Source organism: Hydra vulgaris, chromosome 09 (genome assembly GCF_038396675.1).
Source record: "Hydra vulgaris chromosome 09, alternate assembly HydraT2T_AEP".
Classification (NCBI taxonomy): Eukaryota; Metazoa; Cnidaria; class Hydrozoa; order Anthoathecata; family Hydridae; genus Hydra; species Hydra vulgaris.
In genome coordinates, this window is record NC_088928.1 from 64,124,304 (window position 1) to 64,139,851 (window position 15,548).

Here is a 15,548-nt window from a genome sequence, read left to right on the forward strand (position 1 = left end):
GTATACGACTTCAGTTTATCACAAAAAAACGTATACAGGTCTTTTACAAAATTTTTTTAGTTTTATTCCCTCTTGCTACAAATTTGGACTTGTTCGGTGGTTGATTGATCGTACAATTAAAATTAATAATTCTTGGTTTGGTTTTGATAAAGATATTAAGAATCTATCATTAGTTTTACAAAATAATAAATTTCCACAAAAAATTATTGACTATGAAATTAAATCCTAAATTGATAAGAAAATGAACCCATCTGTGTCTAACACTGTTAATAGCTTAAATATAAGATACTTTAAGCTTCCATACATTGGAATGTACTCTAATAACACTAAAAAGAAAATTTTAAAAATTGTTCATAAATATTGCAAGGATATTCTTATAAAAATAATTTTCACTACTAATAAAATACAAGATTGTTTTTGCTTAAAAGAGTCACTTCCTAAACTGCTTAAATCTCATGTTGTCTATAAATTTTCTTGCGCTTTGAAATGGCTGGCTGAAATGCCAGTTATATTGGAGAAACCTCCAGACACTTGGCAACTAGAATAAATGAGCACCTTAAAAGTGATAAACAATCTCATATATTTAAACACTTAAATTTATCTCTTAATTGCAAAAATTTGGCTAACTGAGATTCTTTTGAGATTTTGGATAATGCCCCAAACAAACACAAAGTAAAGATAAATGAAGCCCTTCACATTGAATGGGAAAGTCCCTCACTTAATAAACAAGCTTTACATTATACTATAAACTTTTCTATTTAATTTTACTGTCAGTTTATTTATATATATATATATATATATATATATATATATATATATATATATATATATATATATATATATATATATATTTTGACAGTTGGTTATTTAAATTGGTTATTTACCGAGTTATTTTGTAATAAATATATTGGTTTATTATGTATAATTTTTTGTCCGTTAATATTTCTCTGTAGAGACTCTGTAAAGAAAAACATCGTGTTATTTTTAAAAATAATTACTTATTTTATGCTATTACGACGTTCAATATATATATATATATATATTTATATATACACACATCAAAGGCCCTTCCTTTTAACAGTTGTACCTAAAAAAAATCATTAAATTTTGAATGGGATCCTAAATTCAGAGAAATTAAAGCCACTAAACTTACCCTCCTGTTCCTCCTCCCCTATTATCTGATAGACCCTGCGAACCTATTTGATCGCCATTAAGACTAAAATACCAACCAGAAGGAGTCATATACTACAAGAATTCTATAGAGTTCGCAGTTAATAAGTGCAGTTTTCATATCTGCGAATCTGCATAAATCTAATCGTATAAATGTGAATCTTTTGTAAGGGCGAAGTTGTTGCAAAATAATATAAGTGTTAAGTGCAAGCATAAGTGCAAACATGCATAAGTGCGATTTAGTTTGAAGAGCTCCAAAGCTGTGCACTTTTTTATAATAAAGGAATAAAGCAAAAATGAAAATACTGCTAGCGACGTTTCAAGAAATTTTTGTTGGCCAGTGCCTTGACTAAAGGGTATTCCCCCCCAACCTATAAGGGCCTAAAAATTTCAAAAACCTTCAATTAGGCACTGTCGATTACGAGCGTTATGGTGCGTTTATGATAGAAGTTTTAACAAATTTCAGAGATTTTAAAATGACTGCGGTTCTTAGCTACATAATCTTTTTTTATATGGCAACTGTTTTTTTAGTTTATTTTAATAAAAATTTATGTTGCAAACATATAATTGATCTAACTCAATAAATAATAGTCTTTTTTTTTATTAGTAGATGAATAAAAATGAGGCTATAAGAGAGTGAACAATCCAGAATGTGGACTGTGCATATATATTTTTTAATTTGATAACATTGTATGTTTTACATAAGCATGTTACATGCTTGTGTAAAACATATCTTTTTTTTTGTTTTTTTGTTATTTAGGTGCCCTAAGAAGATCAAGCGGTCATGTCACAGAGCACCGCGAAAGTGCATGGAGCCAGCTCGTTTAGAACCTTGATCTACTGCTTTTTAAGCAAGCGTTCTAACCACTGCGCCACGGCCGCATTAGTATTTATAGTATGTATCTATATTTCTGGTCAATATATCGTTTTTGGATGTTTTTGTTGTAATTTTGAGTGATTTTTATTTTTTTGAAATAAACCTTGAAATTTCTAAATGCACAAATTAAAAGTATTTTTTCATTATAATTATTATTTTCTTTATACTTGACTATAAAATTAGGGGTATAAAAATGTAATAAAAATCAAAAGAGCTTTCTGTTAATAAGGTTGGTTTTTGATGGCTATTGTTTATTTTTTGATTTAAGAATACTTTTTAAGCCCTTTTTTGGAGAAGGAATCGGTATTAGGTAAACAGTTTATTAAACTCATAATGAATAGATTCGCCTCCTTGTTTGTAGTATGCCTTGTTGTTTGTACCTTGTTTGTATTGATATATATATACTTATAATTTAAGTGAAATACCCTATAAACTACTGATCAACCAATAATTTTTTAAGAATATCTAATTTAAAAACAAGACATTTAAAATAATATACCTTCAAGAATATCGTTTTAATTCTAATACCCTTTACTTTAGTAAAAAATTAATAAATGTAAATTTGATATAAAAAAACTATGGAATGTAAATAACAGTATAATGGGTCGTAATAGAAGCAGTTCATCGCTTTCTATCAATCGCTTTCTATCGCTTTCTATCGCTTTCTATCGCATCGCTTTCTATCAATATTCTTATTAATGGTATTATTATTCACTGCAAATTTCAAAAGAGTTTAACAATTACTTTACTAATATTGCTCTAAATATTGCTAGTAAAATTGTATCTCCAATTAATTTATTTAAAACCTATTTAAGTTCATCTAATAATAATTAATTATTTGACAGTAAATTAATAGTAGAGGGTGCTTTCTCATCTTTGAAAATAAATCATCGGGTTTTGATGGAACATCAGTTAATATAGTAGTTTCAAAAAAAAAAACATCAACAAACCTTTGTTTTCTATTTTTAAACTTTCAATTTTAATCGCATATTTCTTGATATATTAAAAGTAATCTAAAGTTCAGCCAATTTATAAAGGTAATCAAGGCAATGACAGTTTTGATATCGCAAATTAAAGACCTTTCAATTTGTAAAGGCAATGATAGTTTTGATCTCAAATTAAAGACCTATATCCGTGTTATCTGTTTTCAAGTTTTAATTAATAGAGCTCATAGCCATTTTGCAAAAAACAAACTCTTTTACCAACACAGTTTCGTTTCCAGAAAAATACTTTAACAGAGAATGAAATTCTTGAGTTAGTTGACGAAAAAACAAACGAGTTTGCAAAAAATCAGTTCACACTTGGAATATTTATAGTTCTGTCAATAGCATTTGACACAGTAGATCACTCCATACTTTTAAAAAAGCTAAATTACTATGGCGTAACAAACAAAATATTTAGTTGGGTTAAAAGCCTTACTAACCAAAAACAGTATATAGTCAATCCGGACTTTGGTGCATTAGACATTTTGTGTGGAGTTCCACAAGGTTCAATCCTCGGCTCTTTCCTATTTCTAATCTATATAAACGATTTCTGTAATGTATCTGCAAAGTTAAATCCAATTAAGTATTCTGATGATACTAATTTATTAAAGTCCAATAATGATATTATTCAGCAATATGGAGATATGAACTGATGAAAGATAAACTGATGGAGATATGAATATTGAACTGATGAACGTAAACAGATGGCTTAGTGGTAACAAGCTCTTTATAAACAGTAATAAAACTCAATATACAATTCTTTTATAAAAAAAAACAAGACGAAAATCTGCCACTTATATTATCAGCTCTCTTTATAAATGATAAACAAATTTAAAAGCAGAAATTTTTAAAACTCGTAGGAGTTTTTGTAGATAAAAACTTATCTTGGCCTCTTCACATAGTATACATCAAAACAAAAATAAGCAAAAAAATTGGCATAATTTACAGAATTAGTCCATTCATAAATACTTAAAGTTGAAAATTTAAATACCTTAGCATAACTCATAGCTACATTAATTATGGCATCATTGTTTGGACAAGCACGCAGCCTGATAAACTTAAAAATTTAGTCTGCAAAAACATGCTAGTAGAACTATGTACCAAAAAAATTTGAGCATGCAAAAGCCATTAATGAGGGAAATGAAAATGTTGAATGTTGATAAGATAAATAGATTTCAACACATGATCTTTATACATGAATTTTAAAAATCTTACACCAAACAACTTTAAAATAAAACTTAAAATAAATCTAAACAACTATTCTCAAAGATCTAATGAGAGACTCATTTATGCCCTGCCTCGTAAATTAACTAAATATAAACAGGACAGCATAACATATTGAGGGCCTAAGACATGGAACAGCTTTGAAAATAATCATTTCAATATGGTGAACTCAGTAATTTCAACTAAATAGAGAAATTTTGAAATAAAAATTTTATTTAAAATGAGAAATTTTGAAATGAAATGAAAGCTTTAAAATTTGATGTATAAACCTTTTGGATAAACTTGTTTTACTTTTTATTTAACTTAATTTTTATTTATAGTTCATTCTATTTATTGTCTTTTACTCACATATAACGGAGATGCTTACTTTTTCATATTTTAAAGGAGCTTTATATAATTTTTATAACAATTTTATTTTGTTTTACACTTGTTAAAAGCCCAAATAGGGGTTTTATGAAAAGATTGTAGTGACTTAGGTCATCCACATCTTTCTTAAGTCCATGTTTGTTTATATAAATAGTTTTTTTTATTTTTTGAAAACGTTCTTTGTATTTGAAAACATTTCTTTTTTTTTTTCTATTTTTTAATTGTATAAACAGCGAAATACATTTTGTAAAAAATTAGATCAAAAGAATATTTTAGCCCGCATATATTAACGAGGTTAGTAACAAGGATACCTTTTGTTACGTTATATTATATAGTAGTTTATTTATATAGTATATTGTACTCAAATATACCTTTTTTTTTAGAAGCAAGCCTTGATTTTTGAATAAGCAGGCCTAAAATTTGGATGTACTAATGCTGAGACCGAGAAAAGGCTGAGTAACTTAAAAACTATTTGGTACATAAAAACTATTTGACATATATTTAGTTACTTATTAACTGTACTTATTGCACAATAAAGTTTTGTTAAAAAATGATTTTATAGGTATTACAAAGTATCTTGTAATAAAATATATTAAATTACCTGTTATGAAAACTGTTTTCACTTTCTACGTATCGAACTCCAGCATATTGATAAAAATGCCTTCTAAAACCATATCGTGCATTAACATTTGCTAAATTGCCTAGTGAAATCCAAGACCCACCTAAAATGTGATTGTGAAACCCATCAATTGTTGGAAGGGTGTAGTCATCGTAAAGTGGATCCATTTTAAATCCGTTCATTATAGTGAGAACGGAAACGCTATGACGCCATACATTACCTGAGACGTCGTAAACCATTTTACCTGCTATGAGACCTCCATAAAGATTGACAGGAGTAGGCGAACCAAATTTATTCAGGTTCGTGTTTGACGTTTCGTTTTGTACCAATAATCTCATATGAAAAGATTCTTCGTGAGATATGAGTCGCACCTTAACTCCACTACTTTCACTTTTCCAATTACAGAACGCTTCTGCTTCTAAATTATTTACTTCAACAGGAAAATCCCATGGCATCGGAATCTCTTCTAAAAGCGATCTATAAGTAAACTTGTTCACCCAAAAGCGTGGCATTGTAACATTTAAGTCAGTGACATATCGCCAACCTTCTGTTGACCACCATTTTTTACCAAATTCTGTATACCCACCAGCTTCAACAAACTCTAAGTATTCCGCATTAGAAACAAGCATCTGACTAGCTCTGAAAGGTTTCAAAATCTTTTCTTCTGACCCAAACTCATTATCCCATCCAAAAAAGTCACTTTCTAAATTATCTTTACCCATTAAAACCTTTCCTCCAGGAATGTCAACTAAAACATTTTTACAAGAAGTATATAAATTTTCGTAAGTTTTATTTGTTTTCAAGTTTCCTTTTTCTGATTTGTACACTGGAAAATTAAAATTGTGTTTCTTCTTTATCAGGTGGAGGGGTACTTGCGAAATTATAACAGCACTTGTTTCAAGGTGAATTTTTTCGTGCTCTATTCCCATTATTATTACCCAATGCAAACTACTAGGATTGATTGGTAAGATTATTGGGTGATTATCAAGCAGCTGCAATATTAATTTTTTAACCTGTTGTCGATAAATTTTAATTTTGTTAAGATACTCTGCCAGTTGCTCATCCGAATATTTAGACCAAACGTAGTTATCTTCAAGTAAATCGTCCCAAGACATTTCGTCTACACCTACAGACATTATTGATTCAACGAATGGATCGATTCTCATTTTCGAATCTAAATAACCGCTAACTACAAGTTTGTTTATATAAAGCACCGCAGTGTGTGCATAGTAAAAAATGAGATGATGGCGTAGTCGCTCGGCTCTTATAAAGAATGCTTTTGTTTTTAAAACAGAAAAGAGGTTTTCATAAAGATCGTAGATGTGCAAAAATTGTCGGCGTAATCCTGCATCAGTTGTCTTTGACAAATAAAGATTGTTGTTGCATATGTTTGCAAAAAACTCAAAATCTTCGATAGTGTTGTAAGACCAACAAGATATTCGTAGATATTTATTGGAAGATCTTGTACATACAGGATTTTTGGTTTCTTGCTCTTCCTTAACAATATAACTGTTAATTTCGTTGCGAACATCGTTTTTAAGGTTCATTCGTTTCTCTTCTTTAGTTGTCTCGTTAATATCTTTACTTACGACTTTGTTATTGAAACAGTCTTGGTCAGTTGATTTAACAGAAACAAACAATCCATATTCTTGAAATGCCTTTTGTATATCGTTTAAGTTTTTTATTGATGAAAACTGACAACTTTTTAACTCAAAAATGTTTATTACCCTTCTTTCATTTGTTTCAGGCAGTAACGGTTTAACTCCTAAACTGTTCAGTAACCCACGGCTTAATAAGCTTGCAGCGTATTGTAACTGAGCTCTGCCATACTTTTTGAATATTTTAATAGCTTTTGACAAAGTTATGTATGAAATATAAGTGTCTAGCATACCCAGCCACATGTAGCCTGCTTTTATTTGAGAATATGATTTTCCTTCGAAACTATCCCAACCAAATGATATTGCAGGAGGTCTCGGACACGCTTCAATATTTTTAAAACGAATAATACCGCATGATTTAGTATTGCCAATCCATTTGTGCGTGCTCATCACAAAATAATCAACACGTTCAAGTACCTGGATGTTATCTTCTAACAGTAGCTCACAGCATTGTGTTCCGTCAACAACAAAAGTTATCTTGTGCAAAGCACAAAAATTGCTAATCTCTTTTAGAGGCAATATTCTGCCACTTTGGCTTGCGATTGCATCGCAAAATAAAATTTCGAAATTGCATTCGTTGTATGCTTTCGTGAGAGAAGTTAAAATAACGCTAGGATTTTCCTCCAGCAATGCATTCATACCAGGAGAAATATAAACAATTTCAGATAAAAAACCATCATACTCTAGAGTTTCTAGTTGTTTTCTTGTTGCACCGTATGTTGGGTTCAAAATTGCTGCCGTTGAACATTTTTTTTCTTTTATCAAATAATCTTGAACAGCAATCATACCAAAGGTGCAATTTGGAACGAGGAGAACATTTTCGGTTTTGAAAAATTCATGCAAAACTTTATAGGTATAGTCTGTAAGTGGCAAACAAAGTTGGTCGTAAAACAAATCAGGATTTTCCTCAGCAAAACTTTTTAGAAGCAAGCTCAAACTAACCACATCGCGATATGCTCGCCCAAATGCAGCGTGGTTTAAGTAAGCATTTTCTTTGTTTACTTGAACAAGCTCACTCAGTTTCAAATCATCTTTTATTTCGTCAAATATCTGATTATAAATGTTACTAGGCAGATACTTTTTGGTGTCTTCTTCGCATCGAAAAGAACCAATTGGAATAAAAACTTGTTCTTTGTCTTTGGTAATCCGCATAACAAAATATTTTCTTAAAGCCAAATGTCTAAAAAATGAGAAAACGATTAATGGTATTGTGTTGCTGTTCTAAATTTAAGCAAAATTTTTAAAGATTAAAAAAAACAAGGTTTTAATTTTTCATTGCTACTTAACAACAGAGCATTATCAACATCATATAGTGAATACTAAGTCCAATGTTCAAAAAGGTTTACGTGATTTCAGGTTATGAAACAACTATTTTAACTTCAGTGATTGGCTATGGAACTTGTCACACTTGCTAATTTTGTATTTCCGTTACTTTATTTTTATTTCCGTTACTTATTATCATTATTTTTATTTGTTATGACGAACGAATAAATATAATGATACAAAATAAATCATCATGATAAAATCATCTAAATAAATGATCATAACAGATAAAAATAATAATACAAAATAAACTTATTTATTTAACAATGTTATATAAATGTTATGCAGCAGTGCAGTAAAAACACTAAAAAAAAGATCCCAAGCTGACTTTTTGTTAATCGGCCAATAAACATTCGCCAATTAACAATGGTCATCATCTATAGTTTTTGGCATGCATGACTATTTAAAACGTAAAGGAAACTGCAACAGTTATACATCTAGTAAGTTTGTGCCAGGCACATCTACTTTTATCTACATTTATGGACGTATCACTTTTAATTATTTTTTTGAAATTATTTGTCACAGTTCAAGGACAATGTAAAGCCGTTACCTAGCAATGATATTTGTTTTATTTACTCACCATGTAGTTTTAAATTATAAAATATTATAGGATTATGTTGTTAGCTTATTTTCTGTATTTTATCTGTAAATATACTGTTATAATAATATTCTACACCATCTATGATCTACCGGTATGATATAAGAGCTGTACACAGAATACTCCTCCACTATGAGTGTGGAAGTCTTAGGGCATATTATTTTGGACGTAAAATAAACGCCAAAAGTTTTTAATTTAAGCTTAGATAACCCTTCTCTACAAAGAAGCCGATTTTCAAACAATAGCTGATTTTTTGAGAAATATAGTTAGTTGGGTACTTTACACTTTTTAGTCGATTGATTTTTAATTTTGACGATTTTTTTATTTCCCTCTCCAGAAAACGGTACTTTTATTCAAAGATTCGCCCTGGCCGCCCCCCAACCCACCCCCTCTTTTCCTACTTCTTTTAATTTTATTACTATAACCACCTATTTTGCTGCAAAATATACGTTATATACGCTAATATATCTTCTCAAGGCTTAGTCACCTAGTTAATACTATAAATAATAATATTAATTATAATAGTATAATAACAAACAATAAATTTATTTTTTGAAACATGAAGCAACTTTAAAACAGGCTGCTTTTTATTAAAAAAAGAAAAACTTTTTAATCTAGGAAAAATCACAACTCATTAGCCCATTAATAACCTTTAACCATAACCCTAAGCCTCAACTTTTGTTGACACTTATCCCTGTAAGTCCTAAAGATTAGTAAGTAGATTGAGTTTTATTGATTTAACTTAAAATAGAAATTGAGAAGTTTATAATTCTTGCCGTCATGTCATCCATCGTCATGTATCTTAGTGAATCAACTAGATGTGATCTTTGTCAAGAAAGAACAAAAGTTGTTAGATAGAAAATTCTTGATTTTTAGAAAAAATTGTACAATTTTTTTTAAAGAAATCTTGGTTGATGGTTAGTTATTATTAATCAGTAATTTGTCAGTCTGTAAATCACAAAAGTGTTTCAAAAGGAAGAATTAGAAAACTTTTTTAACAATTTTGAGTCTAAGATTCTTTATATATATTGACAAATAAGCGTAAGTAATTTGGTAAAATTGTTTTGCTTTAAAATATATTTTTTGATAATTTTTTCCACAGTATCATTATCATAAAGTTATGTATGCAAAACTGTAGAAACTGCGGAAACTGTGAAAACTGTGGAAACTGTATCAAAAAGCGTTAAACCAAGAATGTTACACTGCTAAAACGAAACTAAAAAAAACCTATAAATTAAATTTTTGTATGTATATCGTTTTTGCTTAGTGATTTTTTCGCATTTTTTCTTACTCTATTTGTAGCTTTAATATGCACCAATATAAGATTCGCAAATTTGTCTAATCCAAAAAAAATTAAACCCAAATCATTGATAGACTTGTAAATATCAAACAAACCGGAGTATATATCAAGCAAACCGGAGTATATATTAAGCAAACTGGAGTAGTTTAAATTGAAATAAAAAGTATTGAAAGTAACTAACTCGTTATATAACTTTTTTAATTTTTTATGATTTTTACGTATCATACATATTTATGTAATTTTACTTATCATACATAATTATGTAATGAATTCTTTTATTTTGAAAGCATTTTGAACTGATGCTAAATACAAAATACTTAATGAGTTTTTCTGTTTCATTTAGTTAACCCTCTAATTATTGATGCTTTCCTAAAAAAATCAAAAATTACAGTTTTTATCTGGTAAAATAAAAGGTTTGCACCAAAACTAAAGTCAAAATACTTTAATTTTGAAAAAAAAAATCAATTTTTTGCGTCAAAGTCTTTAGTACTAACATTTTTTGTTTGAGCTGTAAATTTAACCTTTATATTTTGTATTTACTTTATAAAATATGAATAACTACAAATGATTTATTTTTACCTGAAAAACTTAAAACTTCAATAAATCGCGTTTTGAAAAAAACTGGGAACTGATAATATGAGTTCTAAAATGAAGAGGTGGCTGTTAGATAAGACCAATAGATCATCAAGGAGCACCTTCAAAATTGTGTGTCTACAATGTCCTGAGTTCTTAATTTTATCTGGGTATTTTTACGGGGGTTCTAGGGAAGGGGGTTTTTCCCCCTACCCCTACTCCATATAAAAAGGAAACTATTTTCAACTTAGGGTAAAGGAAGGTATGTTCGTGATATATGTAATTTCGTGATATTTTACTCGGCATTTGTAGCGAACATACCTATTAGTCAAAAACATCGAAATTGCGTCAAATGGTACCCCGGGGTACTACTGTCGATTCACAAATAGTCGTTGGGTGCGTGTGATACGTCAATTGTTTACTATCAGTTTGTACATTCTTTAGCATTATTTAACGTGCGTTCAGCACATTTGTTTGGAGTACTTGTCCAACATTTTTATTTCCAGACTTGTGTTTTAAGGTAAGTAAATTATTTTTATTAAATATTAAACTAGAAAAGATGCTTGATTTAATGGTAAAACTTTTGTTTTTTTATTAACTTCCTATAACTTATGATTCCTTATCGCAGTTACACATTTTCTTAACGTTTTCACCTCAAATGAATTTACATTTTTAATCATGTTTCTTTTATTAAATATAATGACATTAAAAATTGTTTTAAGCACGATATAACTATATAGTTAAATGATAATAATATCTTTCTCTATACGAATCTTGCAAAAGAAAATGAAATATATTTATTTACATTTCCAGCTCATGCTAGTCATTTATTATAACCACTAGATGTAGGAATATACAAGCCACTTAAGTCAAACTGGGCCACTAGCTTAAATGACTTTATGAGGGAAAATCCTGGAGAAAAACCAAATCGGACAACTTTTCATACAATATTGAATCCAGCATTTATTAAAAGCTTTTCTAAAAAAAATATAGAAAATGCATTTAAAAAAAGTGGCATTTGCCCTTTAAATAAAAATGCCATTCCTCCAGAAGCAATAGCTCCATCTCAATTGACAAACAGAGAGATTCAAAGTACAGAAATTCAACCACACAGTAATACTGCTATACAAACAATGTTAACTATTCCATCTGAAGAGCCAACCACACCTAACCCTAATAGGCCAAAAAGGGATTCAAGTGCAAAGTGTCTGACTCCTCCTGATCAACCTATTCCATTAACTTCAAAGGATTCTATTCCTGTATGTTCTAAAAAAAGTAAAAAAAATAAAAATGCTTCAAAAGATGATGATTGGGAGTGCGGTGTTTGTAAAAAAAGTTACAACAGTGATGTAAAAAAAAAAAATGGAAAAAAATGGGTGCAGTGTTCCTATTGTTTAGTACCTTATCATGAGAGTTGTCAAACATATGAGGACATTGGTGAAGTATTTATGTGTGATACATGTTGTCAACAAGAATGTGATTCAGAAAAATAAGTTAATCAGATATAAGTATGGTTAATATTATAGTTATTATATTAAGAGTTTTTTGTAGGTCTGTTATTTTATTTTCTAAGCTACCTATGTTAAAAGTATATTTTTTTTATATATAAATATAAAGTAATGAAAGTATTATTATAATTTTGTTAACTTATAAGCCTGACTATATTTATATTTTATGAACTTAAAGTCTGATTGAATAGTTATGAATTCAAAACAAGTGTTGATACTTTTTGTTATATTATACCAGATGTTATACTTAATTAATAAAGAAAAATTTAAATATTATTGTGTATTCACGAAATTACCTAACCACTATCACGAAATTAAATATCATATCACAAAATTACCTAACTTTTCTCAATGACTTTTGAGCTTTTATAAAAACTTATCAAAGGACTTAAAATCCCAAAACTGCATAGATTCTAGTAACTTTACTCTATGTACATCAAACAATTAAAGTAATTAAGTAAAATTACTGAAATTGACTTTGTAATTACACATCTAGTTAATTTATCACGAACATACCTTCCTTTACCCTATAGTTAGTTTACAAGGAATAGTCGGCTAGTTGAAAGAAAGTTGGCATTTGGCACATTTTGGTAAGGAAATTTTCAGTTTATTTTAGATTGTTTTAGGGAATTTAGGGAATTATTTTAGAGAGTTTTTAGATTATTTTCGGGCCTCGCTCCTGAGTAATACCACCCAGTAAAGTCACTCGAACCAACGTTCTTCGTCTTTATCTGACGAAATCATGCTCACAAACAAGTTTGAATTATATAAATTGAAATTATGCACTCAGAACCAGCATGCAACATTACACTGTGTCGATAATCTCCAAGCATAGACTAACTTTTGTCAAAATCTTTAAATTTTTATTTTTCAAAAATTTTAAATGGTGTAAATAAAAGTAAAAGGATTTCTATTATTTTCCAATGAAACAAAAAATTTATTTACGAAATAAAGAAAATAATAAGAAAAAATTTTTAAAAAGAGTTTAAACGCTGATGAACGAATAAGCCTGTCACAAAAGGATATCGAAATTAAAAAAAAACTCATGATTATGTAAAAAAAAAAAAAAAAAGAATTAATCAACTAATTTAATTTATTATATTTAAAGGTTTTTTACTTTTTAAATTAATTAAAATAAGTAAAAAATCTTAAAAAGCATTTTTTATCAAGAAAAGAAAAAAATAAAAAAACTAATGTAAATCATTCGTTTACTTTTTTAATGCGGTATTAAATTTAGGATGATATTTTCTCTGACTTTAAATGCACTAAGGAAGTCAGACGAGAAAGCTTCCCAGCCAGCACGAACACGTCTTTTTAGAATCTAAAATGTTAACACCTTTTGGACGTCTAAATTCAGATAGCTACAAGACATCTAATTGTATTTATCTTTGAGAAGACGAACAATTGCTATCTAAAGCCGTATAAAAGATAACTACTATTAGATGTCTTATATTTATCCGAATTTAGACATCTAAAAGGTGTTAACATTTTAGATGCTAAAAAAGCGTCTAAAAGATCTATTTGTACCAGCTGGGTTTGGTTAAAAATCCAGCAGAGAAATATTTATTAATAATTGAGATTAGTTATTTAATAATAGAGGTACTAAACTGCTTTTATTAATAGTTAAATAAAGTAGTATGAATAAAAAAAAAACCTAATTTATTTCCTAATCTAAAACATCTTTATTTTTTTATTATAACTTTAAAAACCTAATTAGTTATATATTTTTTTAAAAGGCTAGAAAATAAAAAATTAAAACCCCCTAAAACTGCTCATATTCATTATAGAATATGAGTAGTTTTAGGGGTTTATTATTTTACTTTGGCGTTAGAAAAAAAAAATACAACTTCTATTATACCTAAGTAAAGTAAAGTCGTATTTGTTCCGGTACCTTTTTAGTCTTGTCTGACTTCCCAAAGGTCACGGGAAAAAAATTCAGACAAAATATTGTCTAAGGATCGACCTATACACATATTGTAGTAAAGTACGGTGGGGGACAGATTGACTAGTTTAACAAATCTGTGATAAGTTTTTTGTCTACAATGATAATTGTGCAATCCGTAAACATTGGCTACTTACGTAACTTAAGATTTGCTCATCTAGTTAACCTGATACGAGGAATTATGTTTTCTTGAAGTACTACCAGCACTAAAAATATTATAGGTTTCGTCTAAAAATATTTAGATAAAACCTGTAACAAAAATGATAAACCGACTTTTGTTGCATTTTTTCATTCTCCGAAATAATGTGTGCATACTTTATGGACGGCCTTTATTTTTAATAACCTTAATTAGTTACTTCAAAGTCGAAAAAAATTTTTGATTTAAATAATTTTATGCTTTAATCTTTGAGGTCATATTTTAACGCATTTGAATTAGAATTTCTAAATCGTAAAGGCACTTAAGGTGGTTCCTATAGAAAAAACCCAAATCATTCATTAAAGTTATTATGTTATATTTTTTTGGTTCTTCATATTTAATGGGCTAAAACTAAAGCTTTTATTAAAAAAAAAGGAATGTCCTTTTTTAATACAAAATTTACCTAAATTTGATACAATTTTGGTTTTATAACATATAACATTGGTCTTTATAACATCTTATAAACCAAATAACTTAGAAACAATTTATTAAAAAAACTTCAAATTTGGCCTAAATATTCATTGTTAATAGGTTAAAAACATTCACCAAAATTATAAAAATAGCTTCTACCAGTATTGAATAAATGCTCTCATTGTAACAAAAGTAGTTTTTAGATCGTAAATAAGGGGGTTCCTTTCAGTTTTTGGATCATAATTTCTAAAAAAACATTACTAGAACCCTGGTTTTGTTCACCAAAATATAGACATAGGTATATGTTAAATGGACAATCAGCGAAAATTTTAGAGCTATAGCAAAATTATTTTATGAAATATATTGTTTGAAGTTGAAGCAAAAGTCAGAAGAACACATCTTTGAGAAAAACACAAATATTCATAAAAAACATAATTTAAAGTTTAATATCCACCAGGAAGATAAGGACCTGTTACTTCTTTTTCATTTTGAATGTCTATAAATCCTTTCTTAATCTTCCTGATTGTCGTTCTTCTCTTTTTACTATCATCTGATGCTTTTTTTTTCGACATTCGAATACTTATTCTATCTTTTTTAGCTGAACCATTTTGAAAACATACACCGCCTTTAATACTAAAGTGATATTAAACTGTGTGTAAAGCACCATCATTAAACTGAGCAATTGCAGAACAAACTCCAATTTCTAATATTTTACGCTCAACAACAATATTTTTAGGGCACTTACAACAAATTATTTGATTTATGCTTTCATTTGAGTTTTGCGTTTGACCGTGAAGACA

At 28.6% G+C, this 15,548-nt stretch overlaps 1 protein-coding gene across 2 annotated transcripts in view; it reads right to left on the reverse strand.

Annotated features, from left to right (window-relative positions):
* The window catches only part of LOC100215679 (uncharacterized), a 43,992-nt gene that overhangs the window by 15,203 nt on the left and 13,241 nt on the right, over positions 1-15,548 (reverse strand). For both annotated transcript variants that reach the window (XM_065806331.1, XM_065806330.1), the window contains exon 2: positions 5,222-8,077. In XM_065806331.1, the coding sequence (XP_065662403.1) occupies positions 5,222-8,049 (2,828 nt within the window). In that variant the 5' untranslated portion in view covers positions 8,050-8,077. The remainder of the gene's footprint in view (positions 1-5,221; positions 8,078-15,548) is intronic.